The 24,248-nt window shown below is 44.1% G+C and overlaps 2 protein-coding genes and 1 long non-coding RNA gene across 27 annotated transcripts in view; 1 reads left to right on the plus strand and 2 right to left on the minus strand.

The window, feature by feature from the left end:
* Positions 1-7,440, plus strand: part of LOC139765891 (GTP-binding protein REM 1-like) — a 67,947-nt gene extending 60,507 nt beyond the window's left edge. For all 17 annotated transcript variants that reach the window (XM_071693797.1, XM_071693798.1, XM_071693799.1 and 14 more), the window contains 4 exons: positions 559-650; positions 800-992; positions 1,864-1,964; positions 2,228-7,440. In XM_071693797.1, coding sequence (XP_071549898.1) covers positions 559-650; positions 800-992; positions 1,864-1,964; positions 2,228-2,380 — 539 coding nt within the window. In that variant the 3' untranslated portion in view covers positions 2,381-7,440. The remainder of the gene's footprint in view (positions 1-558; positions 651-799; positions 993-1,863; positions 1,965-2,227) is intronic.
* On the minus strand, positions 5-17,802 carry LOC139765892 (uncharacterized). The gene is made up of 3 exons (XR_011716754.1): positions 17,680-17,802; positions 15,974-16,212; positions 5-202 (listed from the first exon to the last, which is right to left on the minus strand). It is a non-coding gene; the product is annotated as an uncharacterized lncRNA (long non-coding RNA).
* Positions 17,803-21,985: 4,183 nt separating this feature from the next.
* The window catches only part of LOC139765893 (uncharacterized), a 54,920-nt gene continuing 52,657 nt past the window's right edge, over positions 21,986-24,248 (minus strand). For all 9 annotated transcript variants that reach the window (XM_071693819.1, XM_071693818.1, XM_071693820.1 and 6 more), the window contains one exon: positions 21,986-24,148. Coding sequence is in view for 1 of the 9 variants with exons in the window: in XM_071693823.1 (XP_071549924.1) it covers positions 24,133-24,148 (16 nt within the window). In the remaining 8 variants the exon portion in view is untranslated. The remainder of the gene's footprint in view (positions 24,149-24,248) is intronic.

A 24,248-nucleotide genomic window follows, 5' to 3' on the forward strand; every position in this document is an offset into this window, starting at 1 on the left:
CAGTTGGGGTCAACAGCTTCCTCTTTTCATTCTTCCTTCGATTGCTCAGGGAAGGAGACGTCAGTTAAAACTAGGAGCCCCCAGAGAGGACTTCCGGGGGCGGTGTGTTACTCCTAGAGTGGTGTCCTACGGTGTAGGGATGGAGGAGGAGCCGCCCCCGTAGTCTGTAGTAACAATGCCGACTGGTAACACTTACATAATCCTGTGGAAGAGTCAAGATGTTAGTCCCAACAACATGTACCTTACCACTCACCTTTGTGCTTCTGTTCCCTGTACTCTCTCTCTCTCTCTCTCTCTCTCTCTCTCTCTCTCTCTCTCTCTCTCTCTCTCTCTCTCTCTCTCTCTCTCAGCAGCCTTACATAACCCAATACAACAATATCTAGCGACAGTCTTTAGCTTAATGCCCCGGGCGAGTTGGGCCAGTTCTAAGAAATTATTAGGGTTAGTCGGTTCCTGTGTGTGTGTGTGTGTGTGTGTGTGTGTGTGTGTGTGTGTGTGTGGGTGGGTGGGTGGGTCCAACTCCAGCTCCCCATATTTTTATTCTCTTTCTCTCCCCAGACGATGAGTTCGGGGAGAAGAGCGTGTCGGTGCTACTGGACGGGGAGGAAAGTGAGGTCACCTTCATTGACCACCCAGCCCACGAGATGTCGGTTAGTCTCCTACTCTCTATGTGTTTCACTCAGCTACCTCTCAGTGTGTGTGTGTGTGTGTGTGTGTGTGTGTGTGTGTGAGTAACAACAGCGCATCGTCAAGTTTCGTCACGTAAGATCAATCACACCCCATCCCCCCTTCCTCCCAGGTGGAAAACTGCCTGTCGACGTACGACCCGCACGCCTGCGTCATCGTGTACTCCATCACGGACAAGGGATCCTTCAAGAAGGCCGAGGACACGCTCACCTACCTCTGGCGGGAGAACTACACCAAGGAGAAGGCGGTCATCCTCGTCGGTAATAAGGTCGACCTCGCCAGGTCCAGGATCGTCAATAACAATGGTGAGCGACTGGTGTGTGAGGGGGTGACGTGTGGGGTGGTAAGAGGTGATGACGTGTGTGTAGGTGCCGTGTGTGGGGGTGGCATGTGAGGGGGAAGTGTTGATGGATTGACTTGGTTACCAGTTTACCTGCTTTATCTGTTCCTACTACCATTTCAAGAGGATGAGTTAAGGATAGAACAATAAGCTGGCTCCCTTCCCACCCTCCCCTCCCTCCGGCAACAACAGTCGTCAGTGAAGAGAATGGAGGAAACACCACACCCCTGTGAAGTAAGCCTGCAGGGAATTTAACAGCATGGAACGAAAGGGAAAAATATTACTCTATTACACCACCACCCCACCTCTGCAGCGTGGGGGAGGGAGGGCAGGAACGGGCCGTATCTTCAAGCTATGGTATCACTTGAGTGTCATAAGGGATCGGAACTGCTTCTATATTTCTTCGTTTTTCAAGTCAAATGTTCGTAGCTATGAAACTAAGCTTTCGGTTTCCTTCTTGGTGATAAATAAGGTTTAGTGAAATGCTGAATTATCCAAATTTTTTTTAAAGTCTCGTCTTCATTCGCTTTATTTTGCAGATTTCCGAATGTGATAGTCATGTTTTTATTCTTATCTCACTGGTCCATAACTCTACATTTGTCTACGGTAAATTTCGTCTCCCATTTGTCCAGACACACTCTAGTTTATCAGGTTCCCCTCCAGCCAAGCAATCATCCTCACCCACACAATCCACCCTCATCCACACAGAGCCCCCTCCAATCACAAAATCCACCTAAATTTTACCTAACGTCTCCTCGGGTTGTTATCGGGAAGCGTGTTACATTTCTCCCAGCAACGTCCCTCTACCTGTAACGCTTGCGTCTCTGTCTCTGCAGAGGGCAAGTCCCTCGCGAGGAGCCACGACAGCAAGTTCATCGAGACGTCCAGTGGCATCCAGCACAACGTGGACGAGCTGCTGGTGGGTGTGGTGAAGCAGGTGAGGCCGTCCCTCGTGCTCCTCTCTATATCTCTCTATAATGTCTTTAGTTACAAAGTCTCTACATAACTTAGTCTCCCTATAATGCCTGTGTAATGCCTTTATAATAGTATCTTTCCCTGTAATAGTTTCCCCAGTAACTTTACATCCTGTCGTTCCCTTAAGGTACATAAGAAAGTTCTAATAATCCTGAATCTATATCTATATTTCTATTTTCAGAATATCTGAAACCCATAATTCCCGAAAATCTTCCATCCTCACAGGTCCGCTTACGTTTGGCAGCGCACCGGAAACGACTGAAGAAAATGTCGTCCTCCAAGACATCGTTGAGTCTCCACGCTGCCAAGGAGCTGCTCAACAAGATGTGCCTCCTTGACAACAAGTCCAAATCCTGTGAGAACCTCCACGTGTTGTAGGAGACGCCAGGCACCTAGGGTGGTACACATCTTGTCCAGTTACTCCACGACTCTCCTCGTCTCTGGGACGACGGAAGGCGAATCTCAGTACCCAGGAGTTGCAGGATGGCACGTTCACATCCACGCCTGGTGGAGATGTTAGCGTAGTTCATTGTAATCTCTTAACTGAAAACTTACAATGTGGACCTTGCAAGACCAGCAGCTTATCCGTCAGCTGGATCTTGGCCAGCTTATGTGTCAGCTGAGTAGTGAACAGTTTTCCGTCTAAGGGTAGTAGAAGGAAGCTTCTTTACTCTCGCACACCTGTCAGTATTAATAACAAAACAAGCAAACTATCGCTGCGACTTAGTGTATAGACTTACTTCTGTGGCGTTACAGACCATTGCACTCCACTCCCACAGCTTTCCCCGCGATGGCCACAGCAGAGCCCAGGAGGGAAAAGTCATAAGAGGTATGGAGAGGAAGGAGTCGCATGAGCTGCCTCGAGAGCAAGGTGGGAAGAGGAGTTAGTCTTGTCTCGTTCCTCTCATGGAACGCGCCATACCCAAGGCTCGGCCATCGTTGTTCCTTCTTTTCGATATAAGCCACTGCGGGAAAATAGAATTCGTCTTTGATGGCGGCCGTATGCCAAGGCTTATGAGGATACAGTGGTACAGTAGGCAGGTGATGCAGGCACGAGTGCAGGTGGGTTTCTTGCTAATTACTTCCAATGTTTCCCTACGGAGGTAACGCCTTCATCCCTCAGAATGGTCAGACATATGTGTCCTCAGTGACTGTCATCATCCTCATAATATTACTACAAGTCACATGCTGGTAGTGGTGACGGTGCTGGAGGCACGAAAAATGTAACAAAAAAGATATAGCTTCTGTCTCGCCTCACCTTCCGCTGGATCACCTTCACACTCTTGTTTTGACAACAGTAGGTCACAGAAAGGATACAGACTCAGCTGCCTCCACACTATTGGCCTTCTGGTCTAACAGAAGAGAGATCAGAGAGAGGAAAGTATGAATACAATTAAGATGTGGGATTGACAGCAAATGATAACAGGATATCAAACACTGGATGTTGTTAAACATTCCCTTTGCGGCGTGTTACAGTGAACGTGGTCACCTTTACCACGGGTAATGAGCGAGATAAGCCTTTAGTTTAAGCGGTGAGTATGTCTATACCTAGAAAGACGAGGGAGCAATGGCGTTACCCTGTTAACATCTACCCAGCACCAGGGATGGAACCCGGGTTCGTACAGGTGTAGGCGCAGTGAAGTAACTATTACACTACAGTATATTCGTGGCGGCGGGCCTTGGTTCTGGTCTCTGACCGAAGCTGTTAAGGAGAAAGCTCTCTGAATGCCGACCAAGCACAGGAACTGAACAAAAGTGGCCTGTGACTCAGTTCTGTATCAAGTGACCAACTGCTGACATGGCACGGTACATTGACCTATACCTCGGGATACTGATCTGAGACGACATAGCGTTCTTAGCTGTGCCAGAGAACGTTCACTCAGTGTTCATATTGTTCACATTTACAGCAGGTGCCTGCTGTCTCCTGCACACTCACCCTCCCACCCAACTAAAGAGATGGGGAGAGCATCTTTAGAACTACATACTGAGTTAACACTTTCTGTCTGACCTGACCAGACTGTGGTCCATCTCTACATTCTTTACCAACAGACAATCGTGCTTCACCCTGAGACGTTGGTCACTAGACAAGATCATCTTAAGGAACAGCATCCACAATGATGGTGGATATGCATTAGTCATCACCAAGGCTTGTCGCTACACTGTCCCTGTGAAAGGCACATTTCATATGCGAGGTTGTTCGCTGTGTTCGGAACTATGCTTTCGTAATCTATAAATATAGTCTTTTTTCAATCTAAACCAAATAGCTAAGGATTTGCTTGCCATATATTATTTCATTAAACGCATCGCTCCACCTTAGCTTCAAAGGTGTAAACACTCACCTTTCTTATCGTGATAGTAAGTATAACAAAGTATCTATCGAGACGGATGTCAAATTTCCATTAGTATAAAGAGGAAAATCTTTGACTCGGATCCTGTGTGCACAATCACAGTCTTGCCAACCTGTCTGCGCTTCAGTCTCTCACTTTGTGTGTTAAATGTTGTCACTTATACACGACTTATTTGTTTATGGCTGTATTCAATTCTGGCTATAATGCTTCTGTCTCTCACTTTGTATCTCCATTAACTGGTGACGTAGCCAGCAGCTCTGAAGGCTTAATAAAGCCTTTTGGATAAGGAGCTTACTAAGGGCTTTCCCACTGTTGTCACTTGTCCGTAAACAGTTCTCCGAAATCATTCTGTCATTAGTCTGCTCGTTTCTTGGGGTAATTTCATTTGCTGGTAACAAGTTATCTCTATGGTCATTCAGGTGGAGTCGAGGAGAGCACACTTACTGTACATCCACCGTTACTACCACACAAACCATTGATCGTGGGGATAAAAGTTCGATCTCATTGCCATCGTCTAACATGATTCTCCTCAGTCAAGACAACGGGAGTGTCTGGTGTGGTGTGGGTGTTTGTGGTCGTGGTCCCTGGGTCATACTCTCGCCTGGAGTATCGTCTACGCGACCGTCACTCTGGCCCGTCGTACCTCATCAACAGTAACCACCTGAGCTACAGGAAAGTATCTAGTTTTTTTGACCTGGCATGAAAGTCCAGAGTCAGTGATGATTCACAACATAAAAACCACGTAACACTTTCTTCCGTACAACACACTAATTCTTCCATCAGGTCTCACAACACTAATGCAAATATTAAACTAATTCGCCAATGCCAAATGTTACCAAAGGAATGCTTTGAACTGACATAGTTTAACTGCAGTTTCTATAATAATCTCTGAATAATAAAGGTTTAAGAGGAATGACCCATTCCTTGTTCCCAAACAACCCTACCATGTTTCTTTTTAAGTTACGAGGGTTAGGTGGAACTATACATTTCAATGAATAACCTCAGTATGTATGTAACTAAACTGGTTAATGTTTCTGTGAGGCATCGTAAACTCTCTGTTGCTGAGGATGTTGGAGAATGACTCTGTGTCAGCTGAGAGAATAACACAACATTGATCAGGAAAGTTGTAGTTTCCGATGAATGACAGCTGTTGGTTATGACGGAAGTAGTTGATTGTTGACTGAGGAAGCAAGTCGTTGGTATATCGAAAGATGAGCTATGCAGTAAAACAGTTTGTTGACGAAAATTGACCTGATTTTGTTTTTGTCGACATAGGACAAGTTAGGATATAGACATGACGCTTGTTGACTGAGAAGGAAAGACGATTTTCTTATCGACATTAGACGAGCTAAGAAGGAAACAGCTTCTTTTGTTGACGGAGAAAGAAAATGGGTTGCGTGTGGACTGAGAATGGGATGTATGGTAATTTGCGGTGGTTCACTTTCCATGTATGTATAGCGCAAATCCACACAACACACAGTGTGATGGTGACGTTTCTCGTAGGGGGATGAAACACACCAACATAACTGTTGCTTGTGTTGTCATTTAGAGTTACCCATGTGTTGTGATTCGCTGTGTTAGCATCAATATTCTGGCCTACCCAGTCCCCAAACGCTGCCCTTTATTAGTGTATATCAGTGTATTCCTAGCGCACCCATGATTTGTGTGTAACGTATACATATAATGATTTATTTAAATATAATGGTATATTCATGTACTTGGTGTTCCGTATATGATATAATGATGTTTCTAACAGTGTGATTTCTGTATATACCAATTTCTTATATGGTTATCAGAGTACTGCTTTGTAGTATGGCCGACACCTTGGTAACATTTGGCAATGTAGATTTTTTACAATCCAATTTACCCGTCAATATAGACTGTTTACACCGGATTGACAACTCAGCGTAAGCTGTTTACACTCACCCTCGCTGTCAGTATAGACTGTTTACATATTTTACTTCATTTGGCAGTCATTGTGGACTTTGCATCTGGCATTCACTTTAAACTGTTTACATTATCTTCAACATAAACCGTTCAGGCGTATCTTTTTATTACGACATCGGTCACTCGTGGCGTAGAAATGATACCGATGATACAGTGAATATACGCCAGGACGAAGAGATCACAACCCAGCAGTTCCTACCTAACCATTCGACCACCGGCACTTGTATTGGAGGATGGAACAGTCTAAAGTGGGAGGGGGTAGAGGGGGAAATGTTACAGAGAGAGAGAGAGAGAGAGAGAGAGAGAGAGAGAGAGAGAGAGAGAGAGAGAGAGAGATTGTGAGCCCGGAGTTCCTGAGTGAACCATGACACCACACCATGCCGCCCTCATGGTAGTCTACCACAGCCAGCCACACATACTTCCATACCATCCATAACATGATGGTAAAACGTACCATAACCATGAACCATACTCCCATGGTAGGGAGCTACTACCATGATACTTTAAACTATAATTATCTACTGCACACCTACCCGGTGAAACATGCACTCCCATCAACTGTGCATTACCAAGACCTTCTGGTTATTATCTGCAAAGTTATCTAAATGAAAACCATGAAACTGTCCAACATATGCGTGACAAACAGCGACAAACCACTGGGGTTGTCGAGGCTGTTTGTGGCAATGAAGGAAACAGAAACTCGTGCATTAGTTTGCACTTCCGACACAGAGGTCGTTAAAAGAGAGAAGAATGTTAGATGACGTTACGAGATTAATTCATATATTACCTCTACTGAAGGTCTTACTAAAGCCGTAATTTTCTACAAAGATTAAACCCGAAAGTCACACGTCTCCACACCACAGGACACCAAAATGATTCAATCTATTTCTATACAAAGTCACGTTTTTCTCCCCCTTCTCGAAGCGACCGAGAAAATATATTTAAGTCTGTCCTAATCTGTGTTGCTCAAAAAGCCGTCACCTCCACATACCAAGAGAAGCCAGCTAGGTTACCCAGACATCTGTCCCTCTCTGTCGTGCCCGTGATGCTATGTAGACTATGTAGAATAACTCTCTTTTATATCTTATAGAATTCTCTTTTATATCTTGAAACAAATGAAATATCATTCAAGCTCTTCTAAAATATGGTTTTATTATCCTTCAAGTCTCGCATTGTAGTAGAATGGATGTCACAGCAAGATGTGTCTAGCAGGACGCCACAAACCTAAACTTGCTATACAGATATTCTACTGTACCCTCTGTCGTGCTTGGAACATGATCATCGGATACAGGAAACAAGAAAGATCTTGAAGATGGCGCTACACTTGAAACACTTGGGTGACCGAACATACGCGAGCACAGCTGATTAGAAACTTACACCAGATGATAAACAGTCAAGTTCATTGGTGTCCACAAATATGTTTTCATACCTCACTTTTCACCAAGATTTACACATTCATAAATCCCTAACTTAACTACTGGTTCTACTAACTTGATATAACATGACCGAGACACGTGTAAGATCATGATCTCTCTCACAACATGAGAACAGCTTAGGTCTGACAGTAGTCAATACAACACAAAACAAGGAAAATGAATCAGTTTAAACATTAATATGTAAATGGAATACTGTACGAAAAACACTTAACAACCAAGAGCAATGTCATATTGTAATATATCTACTGGAGAGAATCGCAAGAGTGCCTTGGTGTATATCTAGACTCCTCACATTTAATCTGAAAATCCAACAGTACCTAACACCACATAAACTCCGTATCTCATTACTTCTGCCAAGCCTCACACATCTACTTGACCAACGATGTCGGAAAATCATAAGACACCAACCATACGTAACATAGGCGGAGGAAACAGAGCCTCTCCAGTCTGAGCAGCACTACATGTGACAAATCTCACCTCCTCACTAATCATCAAGAAACGTGCAACGTACGACCCAAGCCAGGAGGGCGTACCAACGCCAGCCACTGGAACATATGACATTCCCACTCAACCGATCACAGACGTAAACCACAACCTTTTATTATGAAGACTTCCCTACTCCATAATGACCAGCATCAATAGCACAAATATAGGACGTATGTGTGGTACACTGTCCATAAACCATTAATTACATCTTCATAACGCAGGACTTATGAATTTTGGACTTCTAAAATCCGGACTTCGAAACACTGAAAAACTCTTTCAAATATGTGAAAGTTTTCTATTCGTTTTCTACCTTAGCAATTCACACACCTTACTAAGAGAACCGACCAACACTTTCAACCAACCTGATATTATCACTCCATTATCAACGTCAACTATAGACATGACCTGCCTGTCCTTCCACAATATATATACATACATACATACATGCATACATATACAATTAATACAATACGTGAACGTCAGCACGAAAGTAAAACTCCCTCTCCGTAATCAACAAATAGGACACAGTAAGACCCAAACAAGGGTACTGTCAAGCCGGTCAATCATTATAAAGAAACGGAAAAGAATCACTTGCAAATACTGTCGCAAACTGCGAGGAAAAACATGGATTTGATTAGTGCAGCAAGAGAGGAGGCAAGATCATCATGATGTAAGACATGGCTGCAGTAAAGAGCGATATTTGAGACGTCCTCCTGGTGTGGAGAGGCAAGGGAACTGCAGAGGCTTAAAGAATTCATCGGAGTGAACCAGCGGAGCGACATTGTTGGCTAATACCCCGCGTGTAGGAAGTTGTGACACAACTTGTCAAAACTTCCTCACATATTGCTCCTCTAATGAGGTGCAAGGACTTCGTACGTCACGGGCAGCTGTCGCTGGCTCGTATTCTAGCCCAGAAGACGATGATGATGGTCTTGAGCGTGGGTGTGGGTTTCTTAAGGACCAATATTCTTTGTGATGTACAGGAAGCTACACAGAAGTTGGGATTATAATTAGGTAAGGACTCTATAGAGGAGTGAGATAGGCAGGACATTCTGGTAATGATATTAAGAGAATGTTGTGTACCAATGGCGGCAGTAGTTGGGGGGGGGGGGGTCAATTCTCAGTGAGGCAGGGAAGGGGGGGAGTGGGATGCGTTAAGAGGACCACTGATGCAATTAGCTCCGCTCACTGCCAGGTAACCCTATTACTAATCTGATACACACTATGGCTCTTAGTGATGCAAATGACATTATGGACGACTCAAAAAGATGATAGTGTCGTAAATATATTCCTGTTGTTTCCTCGAACTGTGTAGTATTAGGAGACCTGTGCTGGTCTTGTATGCCCCGATGCACCAGGAGACCTATGATGGTCTTGTATGCACTGTAGCACCAGGAGACCTGTGATGGTCTTGTATACGTTGTATCACCAGGAGACCTGTGATGGTCTTGTATACCCCGTATCACCAGGAGACCTGTGATGGTCTTGTATACCCCGTAGCACCAGGGGACCTGTGATGGTCTTGTATACCCCGTAGCACCAGAGGACCTGTGATGGTCTTGTATACGTTGTATCACCAGGAGACCTGTGCTGGTCTGGTATACCCCGTAGCACCAGGAGACCTGTGCTGGTCTGGTATACCCCGTAGCACCAGGAGACCTGTGATGGTCTTGTATACGTTGTATCACCAGGGGACCTGTGATGGTCTGGTATACCCCGTAGCACCAGGAGACCTGTGCTGGTCTGGTATACCCCGTAGCACCAGGAGACCTGTGATGGTCTTGTATACGTTGTATCACCAGGAGACCTGTGCTGGTCTGGTATACCCCGTAGCACCAGGAGACCTGTGCTGGTCTTGTCTACACTGTAGCACCAGGAGACCTGTGCTGGTCTGGTATACCCCGTAGCACCAGGAGACCTGTGCTGGTCTTGTCTACACTGTAGCACCAGGAGACCTGTGATGGTCTTGTGTACATTACCGTAGCCGTGATATACAAAGCAATATAGCGGGACTATCTTTTGTCCCTCGTCCAAAAACAGGATGCGACTACGACCTGGGCTCAGTTATCGGCGGATACACTGGCTCGTTTGTATACCAGGCTGGTACAGCAACACCCACGATGTACATGATCTCAAACACGAACACCAGAGCCAGCGATGCTTGGGCCACGATACGGGCTGAAGTAATGGTCCAGTTTTCGTGACCTTTAATGCGGAGGAAACCGCTGAAAGTTGTGAGAGGCTGACAACGTTCCATTACGTTGATCAGTCCTGTATTGGTTCTGTGAGGCTGGCCAGGAAATTCATTTCGTAAAGGGAAAGACGACCCCTTTTAGGTAATACATGGTAATGGTCAGGGCAAGATGGGCGAGGCAAGACCATTAGGATAGTGAGAGACTCACTCGAAAGTAAACAGGTCATAACCAGCCAAAGGGACGGTATTTCCGGTGGAACTTTTCTGGTGAGGTGCTGAAGGTCAACGTCGTTACGTAAATGATCTCGCGTCCTGGACACTTTGTGCACACGAGGCTTCATGTTGTCCACCTTCTCAACCACTAGGATAACTGACTATGTTGAGGGTTGTATCATACAGTGTCCCGTACACTTTCTGAAGCAAGGATTGGTTATCATATTAGATACTTCACGGTTAGTTTCCCTCAGGTGCTCTGATCATAGGAGGCCAACAAGTGAGTTTACGCGAACTTCCTTCAATGACCCCCATCATAACACACCTTCTGTGCCGCTGCTCCTGCTGACCTGAGCTTAGCCAGCTTCCAACACTGTCATCGTGGTGGTCTATCGCGACCAAACACATTACATAACTCCCCTGCCGGGTGGTGACCCGCCCCTTACATCCACTGAACATAGATTTTCTGACTAATTCCAGCACTCCTTGGTTGTATTCATCCATCATCTACGCACTAGATGTTAGGGTAGTTTGTATATTTTCATAGACAACCGTCACAGTTCTGTATGATCGGGGGGGAAGAATCGTGCAGGGGTAGGTCAGCCTCGACACAAGACCAGAGATAAAACATTTTCTCTTCCAGAAACTTCAGAATTTACCAGTGGAACTGCGTCGTCCATAATGTTATTTACATCATCAAGAACCTTAGTGTGTGCCACATTAGTTACGAGTCACCTCACAGCGCGCGAAGCTAATTGCATCAATGTTCACCCTAACTCGTCCCCTCCACCATCCCTGCCTCACTAGGAATTGTCCCCAACACCACAGCCGCTGCCTCCACTGGTACACGTCATTATCCATGTGTCCTGCCCGTCCGTGTAGCGTCCTTATCTGTTGTACCAAACTTTAGCAGATCTCGTAACATCACGTGGAATGTCCTTCTTTTAAACACACACACACACACACACACACACACACACACACACACACACACACACACTAACACACACACACATACCTCCATCATGTGGATGTTCCTCCCTTCACAAATAAACCCACAGCATCATCTGGGTGTCCTTGTGTTGACACACCACCACATCATTCCTGACTCCACCGCATCAAACACAAGATGAATACAGTCAGCTCGAGATGTACATTGCCTAACCCACCAGAACGTCAACTCGTTGTTCTCTTGTATATAATCTTACAACACACGGGATACAGTTGGACGATAACTTTATACTAACTTCTTGGTTCCTCATGCAACCACACATTATTGCAGCAATACAAGAGAGAACCTTTGTTGCAGATATTGTGCCACCACCTCATATTGAGAACACTGTATCAATGTCACTCTTAAATCCCTGTTATAAAACATTTTCCTGCAGCAAATAACCTGCGCTGACCTCTCCACTTGTGCTACGTTAACCAAACAACAATTTCCCCAGAGATCCTCAGAGTTCCCCAGAGTTCATGATTATATTTCGAGATCTAATTCTAGCGATGCTGTTTGGTTTGGTTTTGTTGTTGGTCGATGATACAAGACTGGCCTTACACTATCTCTGTTTGGCTGTTGATGACTGGTTCAACGCCGCCAGAACCACTTCTGAGTCTGCTGGCACACACTACCCCCTCGATGACGCAGTAGCACACGCTTAACTCTGGTTTGCTTCATGATAAGCAACGTGATCACGGTTCATCCATTCTGGTGATTCATTATTTGATATAATGTGGTTTTCTGATAACTTTGGCTCTGTGATGGCGGTCACGCTCAACACTAAGATTTTATCGTAACTATATACACCCGACCAAGATGCTTTCCCAAGATGACCGTATCTTTTAACTTTTGACCTCAGGAGTTCGCAGGATCAAGGACAAACATAACAGTATCTTTGTATTATCTCACACCGTTTCCCGAAATTGGACCTGAAGAATCCTTTGAAAGAACACCAGAGGATCTCCAAGTATAAAATCTTGAAAGGTCAAAGAAAACAAAATTAGAAAACGTATGAAAGCAACTAGAACTTGAGAGACCAAGGCTTTCAAAATATCTCAGCGAATTAGGTTCTCTGAGAGACAAAGCTTCAGAGACCAAAAAGAAAACTCTTCTCTGTGAAGACTCTCAGACCTCGGCAACAGCAGGACTCCTCAATGAACTCCAGACATGAGACAGCGTGAGGAACCTGTGACATGAAGGAACCAGAGAGAACTGAACACACCAAAAGGCCCACCTGACGAGACTAAGGAAGCCGCCACGACCTAAAGCGTCTCGTCTCCATCCTCGAAAAAGATTTTGTGCTTCGGACAACAGCCACTGGAAATGTGGACGGGCGGTCAAACTTCGCACAGTTATTTGTCAGAAAAGTTTACGATTTTACGGCTGAATTGTTTTGCAGAATTTTCCACACGACCCAAAGATTGGATTTTCTTTCCTTCTTTTTTTTTTCATGGCTGAACCAAAAACCTTTTTCGTAGTCTTTACTTTAAGTTGTTCCAGCCGCTCAACATGATCAGGTGTGGTACTACTGTACAGCGCATGAGAAGCAAAGAAAAAAATATCGTCAACGACCAATGAAAATCATGAGTGTCCCACGTCGGTGTCTGAGTAACCAGAACATTAAACTTAACGAAACAAATGCAAAACACACTAAGGAATCAATATTGATAACAATTCTACTACCTCTACTACTATCACAAACGAATAATGATTAATAACAATGATATTGATGATAATAATAATAATAATAAGATAATGATAAAGATAAATGATATAAAAAGTCATGAATTAAACTCATGCCATCAGTACACGACAGAGCCCTCACAGAGCCTAGCTCCTCCTCTCACACAGACCCAGCGTCTGTTGGCACTACGGTGTGAAACTGCGTAAAATTATCAGATAATACTCAGAAATGTACTGCTATTTATCTATAAAATATGTCAAGAAAAATCATACAGGGTGTCTGGGATTTTTCACTATGATAAAAACATTTCTGGAGCATTTTCCAAATACTGAAGAAAAAAATCAGAGAAATTAATGTAGATAAAGCAAGATAAATTCACTTTTTACGAATGATATATAATTATTTCTGATCATTTAAAGTTCGAACGAAAGAAACCTTGTTAGATTATCATCATAAACGTAAATCCTATTGCATTCTAGATAAGGGGAGGTACCCATGACCAGATGTCTGGCAAGATTCTCTACTTCACAGATAGATAGATAGATAGATAGATAGATAGATAGATAGATAGAGAGAGAGAGAGAGAGAGAGAGAGAGAGAGAGAGAGAGAGAGAGAGGCTTATGAAATACCTTCCATAAGGCCATTTCACTCAGGAGTCTAGTTCTGGCTTTGACGCCTTCACCTCGACTAGCTGATTGGATTTCTGGAGCCCACAGAAACGGGTACAATACAGGACGCGACCAGGTTGCGAGGGTAATGGCGCTGGTAAGGGGGAGGGGTTAAGGAGGGGGGCGTTGCACGGGGCAGAGGCGAAATTCTATCTATTTAAATCTAGGAAAGAGAGAACACCATCTAAGTTTTACTGACCAAGAGCCTTAATATTCGTCAGGCTACTGTTAGTGTTAGATAAGGTTACTGTTAGTGTTGGTCACGTTTCATCCCTGGAGGTCACGCTGGGTTAGGACAGTTTATGTTACGTCTGGTTACATATGATCATGATGGGTAACGTTGGGATGGATGGCATTTAATGTCTTGGTTACATTAAATCACATTATAACATTACACTTGTGTTGGTTGTTCTATCCCGGTTGGGTTTGGTTACGTTTTATCCTGACAGGTGAAGTTAGGTTGGGCAATGTTTTGTGAGAGTTGGTTAGGTTACCTACAGTTACCATCCGCTTTATCCGTATGAGCAAAAAATAACTCCATTCACCTTAATTGCGGCGTAATATAACCATGATCTCATGGAACGTGACGAGGGAATGAACTTCATTTGATACCATAACAATTGTCTCACATTAAACCCAAAACAAAACTTTAAATCGCACGGTCCAGCCAGATGTCGGACTCCACTGACAACCTGCTTGTACCTGGAGGACAGAATCTAATTTTCTTTAAAGTAAAAATTCTCTCTAAATGCATTCAGACAAGTCGAGACCTTGCTCCTATCTGGGTTCATATGGTTTCAGGCTACTGCACGTTACCCTTGACGTCGTTTTGACACTAAAGGTCACTACAGAGGTCAAAGATCAATGTTCACTCTACATGGCATGAAGTGTGGGAAGGTTCAGAAGAAGATAAGAGAGAGTGTTGAGAAAATTATCATAATGTTCGAGTACTCGCACTGGCTCTTTGGTCATTGTTTTCGATCTGTGAGGAAGGAATCATCACCGACCTCACCTCCACCTGGATTATCTCTGGTCAAACTCATCTAATCCTCGTAGTGAACACCCAGATCCGCACACTGTTGTAAAGGATCAAGATCCCTTAATAAAGATCTTACTCTATTTACCTCCCATTTGGCACTGGCCCCAATGCAACCGCTACGAACTTAAGTCATAAACGAATACATACAAGAAGGCTGAAAATTTGTTAAAAGTTCCGGGTGAAACTAGATATCTGACCGTGAGGTAAGAACTTGCGCCATTTCTATCACGATTTCCAATAAAGATGACATATTGCCTCCTCCGACGCGGCTAATTTGAAAGTGATTTCCGTGTTGACAAGTTGGCAGCTTCGATATGAGTGTCGCCGTAGCCATGCTACGCCAACTCATCAAAACACTTTGTGTATGTGTGTATATATATATATATATATATATATATATATATATATATATATATATATATATGCTTGTATATGTGTTATCCAGACATCAGGACTGAGGAAGCCTTCTGTCCAGGGGGTTAGCTATATCAAGGGACCTCGTTTATAATGACATCACAAAGGGACATCAGTACTTAGGAAAACTGTCACATGGGGACATCGCGGTTCATGACAACATGGAGACGTAGTTAGCTGGGAACACCCTTACGAGGACATCAGGGGGACATCGTCACACGGGGACATCGTCACAAGGGGACATCGTCACACGGGGAAATATATGGGGACATTATTGCTTGGAAAAATAGTCACATATAGACATCATCAGATGGGGACATCGTCACATGGGGACTTGGTGACACAGGGATACTGTTCCCCGGGATATCGTAACTTGAGATCATCGCTACGATATGCAGGTATGCGAGAGTGGTGACCTCACAGTGGGTGGTAGTCCACATGAGGACACCTTACGTTACCATAACAACTATAATCATAATCCTCTAAAACCAACACATCAGCAACCTGATCAAAAAGCAACACCTAAAAGTAACACTTTACCCACCTGCTGAATTGTCTCTTCCCAAACATCAGGTGACAGTTATATGTGCCAACTGAAGTAAACTGGTCAAAAGGAATTGATGATGTGGTTCAGTTATTTCATGCCGACACCGGGAGCTAGGTAGGTCAGGTCACGTGGGCCTTGTGAGGTGAGGGGAAATCCCAGTGTGTAATGCCTTGGGTGGGATCCCATCCCACTGCGCACCTCGGTCAGCGGAGCAGCGTGAGGAGTCATGGCTTCGTCTGAAAGTAGTAATTCTCAGTAATATCGACTCTTTAAACAACCCAATTAAGTGGTTAACAACATGCATCAATGCAAACACATGAGATGAAATGAACAATCGTCAAGTATGAGACATTAGTGTGGTAAGACGTGTTGCCAACAGCTCAGTCACATCCAAAACAAGTCCTACAACACCTAATCCCACAGTGTCCTACCTGGCAAGACCCTCAGAGAGAAATAGGCTATTATAATCAGCTAAACCAATTCCAACGCATAATCATTTGAAACTAAGTTGGCAGTTTGTCCCTTATACGATAAATCACCCCCTCCACTTACCCAACTTCCCTGGGGAAATCATAACATAGCTGATGAAAACTTATAATAAAGATACAAAACAAAAAATCAAAACAAAACCAGGAGTGGTAAAACTTTAAACATAATATTTCAGACTCTCCGTGTATTTCCCTAGCGACCAAACCTCCCTGGCCCCAGGGATATATTTGTTTCCCATCCTTACACCGAAGCTGGAACGAGCACTACGTCATCCAGGCTTCTTAAACACACACACGACGTAAAGTCCTCCCGTGCATCAGCCTTCAGAGGAGCTCATACCTTCTCTCCTCCATCACTACTCATAACATAAGCTTTTCCATGACCAAAAACCTTATCATTAATACATAATCCTTCATCCACATCTATCTCACCATGGTAGTAAGTAGTGTTCCAAAGACAAAAAACAAATCAATTCTAAGGTTAAGATTTTCTTGAAATAGAATAATAGCAATGCAGGTCTAATGGAGTGATCAAAGATGAGACAGAAATCGACACTGGTAATGATTTCACCCTCCTGTTGTCTGCGGTAGAGGCACGGGGCCCAAGACTCTTACCACCTTGCCTTGCCAAGCGCTGAGGGAAGGTGGAGCGGGGCTGTCACCTCGGGATCGCTATACGAGATTTAGGTGACACGTGGGAAGCTGGAGAGACGAGTGTGAATGTCCACAGTACATATGGAAAAAGATCAAGGGCCCTATACAGAACTCGAGGCGAGGTGATGGGAAGTGCATGAAAGAACTATCTCGTATCACTATGTATAACTGTAGGGATAAAGTTGCAGTATACTGTATAGCAGGAGCTAGAGAACGTACGGCTCTGATGACACAGCAGCGAGCAGGTGACCACACGGCTCCACCTCCTGCCCAAAACAATCAGCCACGGGGACACTGCACAGCCCCATTGCACCACCACATATTTATCAAACTCCTCACCACTCGTACCTTCAGTAACTCTACCACGGACTCTGCTTCCATTATCAACAATATTCAGATAACTTCCAACTTCACAAGAGAATTTACCACCGTCGTTTACTATCGATTCTATATGGCCTCGTCTGCTACACACACACTCCTCCTCCTCATCCTCCAATCCGAAAACCACCTTGTTTATTTGCACCTGCTTCTTCTACGACCAGCTTCTACTGTCCTACATACCTCTGGGTCGTGGTGAAGGTCATGGCGTGTGAAGGTAGAAGATATCACCCCTGGAGAACGTGCGGCTGATGAAATTTCTCGGACGAGGTGAGTGTGTAAACAGATACGACAATGCGGCCAAAGAGAAGGCTGGTAGTGAAGTGTCTGGCTTCCTGGAAGAACATATTCAGCTACACCTCATTAATGGATACGTCGTATAAATCACAGATGATTTTGGATTATCTGAGGAAAAAAACATTCTGTTGATATTTCTATGCATATATAAAGGATTAAGAGACTTCAGCAATGACTATTTTCGCTTTCCCTGAACACTACAGATAATGATATCCACACATACATCCTCTATGAATCGAGCGCTATGACTCTGGGTCCACTGGTTTACTACGGTTATAGAAAACGGAACATGGTTCTCTCTTAAGTACCAGACAACGTTTGATATCACCTTTTGTTTGGATGACCATGATGATATAGTAACAGCAGATCACTCTCATAGTAATCATGTATAAGGATGGCTAGGATGACGTACACCCAGTAGCAGGGATATGATGGACTACTTTGAGGCGGTTGTAAAACCTCACCAAATGTGAATCGACCACACAGACGAACATGGCTTGATGAGCAGCTGATGTGGGTTGGAGAGAGTAGCCGGGGATAGTGGAAGGCTAAGGCTAACAAGCGGAACTGAACACCGCAAAATAATAGTCAGATGATGAGTGCAGTGAAGGATGATAACATCACCGCATGATCTAAGGTGATTAACATGGGATAAATATGACTAGATTAAGGATTACAATATCCCTGAGTACCGTATTATACGTATGGCCATGATTCTTTCATGTTCTAAGTGCAGTTCCGCTCATACCTGCACGCGTGAAAACTCACGTACCACTCTCTTGCCACCATGATTTACCTCGGGGATAAAGGTTACGACTGTATGTTTCCAGCGTCCTTGACTCACCTTTAATGCCTCACGGCTGAGGTAGACTCATGCAGTGCCCTCCATGGTGCAGTCTTGGTATGAATGCGACCGTAGTCAGGATTCGTCCTGAGGTCGATGTAAAGGTTCCTATGACTTAGTGACAGACAGGTGTTGAGAACTGAGAGACGGTATGATGGGGTCAGGTGTGTAAGGAAAAGTGCATCAAGCGATGCACATTAAGAACGTGTATTAAAATGGGTATATGTACAAGGTCGTGCGTAAGAGGACGTGAGGAAATGAGCGTATGGAAGAAGGCGTGACTGTGCGAGAGGTCTTACGGAAGATGGCGGGGTGTGAAGGTGCTAGGGGGGCCTTTCGTGAGAGGACGTGTGTGTGTGTGTGTGTGTGTGTGTGTGTGTGTGTGTGTGTGTGTGAGGTAGATGACGTAAGAGACTCTGTGAATCACCACTGTATATTTCATTGGTGAACTTTGGATCTGTGTGGCGTCACACAGTCATAAGATCACCCCATATTGAGCGGCTGGTGAGGGTGGCGAGTCGGGAGGTTGTGTGGACGAGAGAGAGAGAGAGAGAGAGAGAGAGAGAGAGAGAGAGAGAGAGAGAGAGAGAGAGAGAGAGAATGTTTACAATTCATGCACGCATGGCTCCATGTGACCATTCTGGTTGAGTGGAGAGGTGAAGTTAAAGGTCGATATTTGGCCCGAAAATTCAACTGCTTTGACGAGCATTAGCCACTGAGAGAACATCAAGTATGGCACAACCTGAGACAGTGTTTGTACAGGCCAACCTCTTCTCGGAAGGTGAAAAGAAAGTCATGGATTCGCTAACATTACGAAAGCAATTTAAAACAAATGTCGCACATACGTATGTTATAGTGAACATTAGAAAGGAAACACGATCAAGGACACTAACTTAAAGGGATACTGACAATTGTTACGGAACAGTCACCCTCACCTGTCATCAACGTCACCCCTCACCCGTCATCATCACCCCTCACCTGTCATCATCATCACCCCTCACCTGTCATCATCATCACCCCTCACCCGTCATCATCACCCCTCACTTATCACCACCAATACCCCTATTAAGATAAAGGCTCATATTTCGTGAAATAAACAGAACTGACTAATGTATGACAGACCAGATAAGACAATGTATCATCTTTATGTTCCATGATTTATTCTCAAAGTTCGAAATTATGTGTAATTTTCAAAGAGTCAGGGTTGACAACGTTCAGACTTTGCCATCGAAGCCGTCTCCCAAGTTTGCTACTGCCAAGGGAAGGAAGTTGCCTAACTTCCAATAAACCTTACGAGGAAAGTCAGCCAGGCACGTCACTGTGACCTTTTTATGATATATATATATATATATATATATATATATATATATATATATATATATATATATATATATAATGTATGTGCGTGTGATATATGCTATAATATACTCAACCAGACAAACATAGGAGGCCATACAGATGCCACATTGGGCAAGTTGTATTATCTACAACTATGATTTAATGAATCATGTTCCCACACTTTGATGTATTTCTTTTTTTTTACATAACATTTTTCATAACAATTGTTATGGCTCGTTTATCATTTCGTTATCAAAGTATGACATGAATGATAGAAACTTCGTTTGTAAATGTAATTGTTAAAGCCAATGTTACATTATACTTTAAAATTACTCCTTTTTTGTCACTTCTGAATAGGCCAGCAGTGACTGAAAGGTAATTGATGCTTCCTGTATCTCGGATGGAAATAGTTGATGATTACAATCATGAGGCGATATAGAAAACGTAGTTGATACAGCAGTTGGACGAACCATCGGTCATGGTTAACGGACCGTTGTGTTCGCCAGTGAAGGAGGACAGAAATTACTCAGTATTACAGACAACCAGGCATCGCTAAATCTGGAATTTTCTTTATAAAATGAATCAAATTCCTACTTATGTAAGATTCATCGCCCTCTCACTGTACCAACACCAAAGGCAGGGAGAGAGAGAGAGAGAGAGAGAGAGAGAGAGAGAGAGAGAGAGAGAGAGAGAGAGAGAGAGAGAGAGAGAGACGTCAGATATATTCATGTACAGTCCGTCCTCAGCGTCTATACCTTACGTACCATCTTGCTGCAGGTAACAGCAGCTCCTCCATCAGGAGAATCGTGTCATTGTGTGAGGTACGTCGCCGGTATAAAGTTCATCTTCATTTTGTTGACAAGGGTACGTGGAGAGCCCAGCAGCCTGATAGGTGGTACGAGGGAAGAAGCTTCGAGGGTTCGGAGGCGGGGAAAAGTGAGGTTAATGGGCAGGAGGAACGCTGGCAAGGTGTAGGGAAGTGGTAATGTTACGGGACAAGGTGAGGGAAAAATTAGAAGCTGCGGACAGAAAAGAATATAAGTTGTTTAGGCAAAGAAAATTATCTATAGATATGTATATATGTGAATATACAGATGAATTTCTCTTTACGTATTTTGTTCTAACAACCATTTGTGGTTGGATGTTAACAGCTTATTATACCTCATCTCCCTAACTTGGAACCAAACAAGGTGAGTCAAGCACACAGTAGCGTTAACCTACCAGGTGTTTGTAAGTATTCTTCAGCACTTCAGCAACTATCATGGATGCAGTGTTTACTGTCAAAAAACATTGTTTATTTCGAACGTGTTGTACACAACAATATGCCATTTGCTGCTCACCACAGCTCAGTGTGGCTTATCGAACGTACAGTGTAAGATCTCATGGCCTTTTTTTTACCTGCCCTCAAGTTGTTGCAGTGACGACCGACTCCTAAACCACTGATATGAGCAGGAACATGAATATGTTCCAGTCGAGACTATCTTTGGCGGGGCCTCTGAAAGGGTTGGTCACGTCTTGGTCACCCAGGCTGACTGTGGTCTCTCACACCTGGCTCGACCCCTTGACATGACTACCACCCAGACTCCCCATCTACTCAAAGTCTAGTAAAGAATACATATAAGTTCACCTCAGTCTCGTTCCTTAGCGAAACCCTCGTCAGCTAGTCACCATTCCAGGATGATCCTCCACATGCAGGACGACCGTCGTCACAAACAAGATCATTCAATCTTTTATGTAACTACTTTCGCGTTCGTTGATGAAACCGATCATTCAGTAAAGATAAAACGAGACTTGCGGTGGATCTTTTCTTTGTACACTCCTGAAAATAATTTCTACTTTTGAGACCTATGTTTGGAGCAGATAACGCCTCTGGACAGACTTCTGTAAACATTTGCATCTTTTTTTCATTGCGATGGGTTCAAATCACTTCACTGTCACCAACATCTATGAATCTCTTCATGCAGAGATCCTTCACGCTTTGGTATGGAGGAATAATAAGACTCGATGATGTAAAAGGTTACATTTTATTTGTGCTTCCCTTTGTGAAAATAAAATACATCTTTTTATCTATCACAGTAGACTTATCTTCCCTAGACCCTTGAGCACGTAGGTATCAACCCTTGAGCACGACAGCCTGACTCTTGGGTGTCTGAAAGTCCAGCCAGGCCCTTTATACCATAGGTTTGTACCTTCGTGTTTGAGGCCCATACCTTTCGCTCTCAAGGGGTTGTTAGATGTACCATTAAATCTATATGATTATATGAGGAGTATTTGTTCCCTCTAGGCAGGTGAGACCCTAGCGATGAATACAGCTGTCCCAGTATACAAGAGGAATTTCATATGCAAATCTGTTTTATACTGTGAAGCAAAAAAAAAATGACCTGATTGCCAAGTGTGATCTATGAAATGATTGGTTTGTGAAATGACTGAAGCTGGTGAGGGAAATCTTGCTAAAGGGCAGATTGGTGAAACAATTGGTCCACAGTAAGGGAACTCACATTACCAAACACCAACATGAACAACTTTAGAAAATTCCGTATCTGGAAGATAGCAGTTTGGGTAGATTTTGATTTTTTTTTTTTTTTTTACTGAAACTAAAGTCTTGACCTAGCGTCCATTCAATACGCATGCGCAGACCACAAGGTAATTAGGTTACGTTAAGGATATCAAATTGAACTATTAAATGATGATCATCATTGATTAGGAATACGGATGAATATCATGAAGGGACGCCAAGCCAGTAAGAACCCTTAAAGCTCCGACACTTCCCCTAGTCCAAGGGCGAAACTCTCGGCTTCTTATGTCGTACTCTATACCATAATGGCAGTGGCTTGGCTAACGTGTGGTGATGTCAACAGGGGAGTTAGGATGAGGTGGGTGGGTGGTGGCTGAACCCAAGCGAATCCCTACAGCAACAGAGTGAGCGCCCCGCCTTCAGTGTGCTCAGCAACGGACACTGAGAGCCAGCCCGTGTGTTCCCTACGTTCAACAAGCCCAATCAACCTTCCTGGCGTTCCCTGTTTATAACAGGATGCAGCGAACAACGGCGCGTTTATCACGCTCAACAGGAGATATTGAACACCCTTGCGTTCATCGAGTTTCACAGCACCAAAAATGAACATCCTCGTCGTTCTGTCAGTACAGGTGTACAACTAACACCTGCGTGTTCAACGTGCACAGAGTACAACTGGGAACAACGGACCATGTACTATACAGTACAACAGGCAATATTTTGGTCGTTCATACAAAATAACCAGATCTTAATGTCTTTGACGTGTTGTGGACCTGCCAGGGAGTGTCCTACAGGGGTGGATCCATTTGTGTCAGTGTCTAACACACGGTGACTAAGTTTACCGAGCTGTGTCATGCGCTAGTGGGTTGTCCTCCCAGACCCAGAGATACCGGATATTACGGAGTGGGACAGGATGGTTGGACCTTGGGGACCCCGGCCTCACAAAAGCAACGCCTCACACAGGCTGGCCGCTCACACAGGCTGGCCGCTGATGCTCTGCTCGTGAAAATCCCTCCTTCCTCCCCTATCAACATCACCTCTCAACAGAATCATTAATAATCTAAGGGAAAAAGTATATAGGTAACCTAATGCATAGGAAAAAAATAAAACATTCACTACTCACAAACTCAGACAAAAACAGAAATACATCACACTATATATTTACGTCCTACACTGGTACAGAACCTGGGAAAATAAGATACTGGAAATACGCCATCGCGTCAGAGGAACATCACCAACTCGTCCAGAATGATCAATACTTTCTTGGTCCTGGTGAGGTTCATCCTGGCAGACCTCCCCCGCTTCTCGCCCTCGGCCGAGCATTCCAACCATTCTGAGAGGCTGGTCAGTGGTAGGGAGGAGGGCAGCTGCTAAGCCATGTGGAGTCAGAACCTCAGTATGAGAAATGAGAGATCAAGAACAGGAATGCAACTAACAGATAGGGAAGAGAATAAGAGATAACGACCTTATGATAAGGCAAGTGATAGGGATATAGAGTGCTCAAAATAAGATAATAATTCCTGCACTGGAAGAAAGACAGACACACACGAAGAGGAAAGTAAAGACGAGAGATTCGAAAGAACATAAAGGAAGAAACTGTTCACCGAAAATCTGCAAAGCTCTCCCTCTTGCTCGGCGGAGATAACTACTGTATACGTCTCCTGAAAGAAAAATTCCGCAATACATTACAGATTGCCCACTGAGGCTTTACTCTTATGAAACGTAGCATTTATTGATCTTTATTCATATGACATGTGTTCT

This window comes from Panulirus ornatus, chromosome 56 (genome assembly GCF_036320965.1).
Source record: "Panulirus ornatus isolate Po-2019 chromosome 56, ASM3632096v1, whole genome shotgun sequence".
NCBI lineage: Eukaryota > Metazoa > Arthropoda > Malacostraca > Decapoda > Palinuridae > Panulirus > Panulirus ornatus.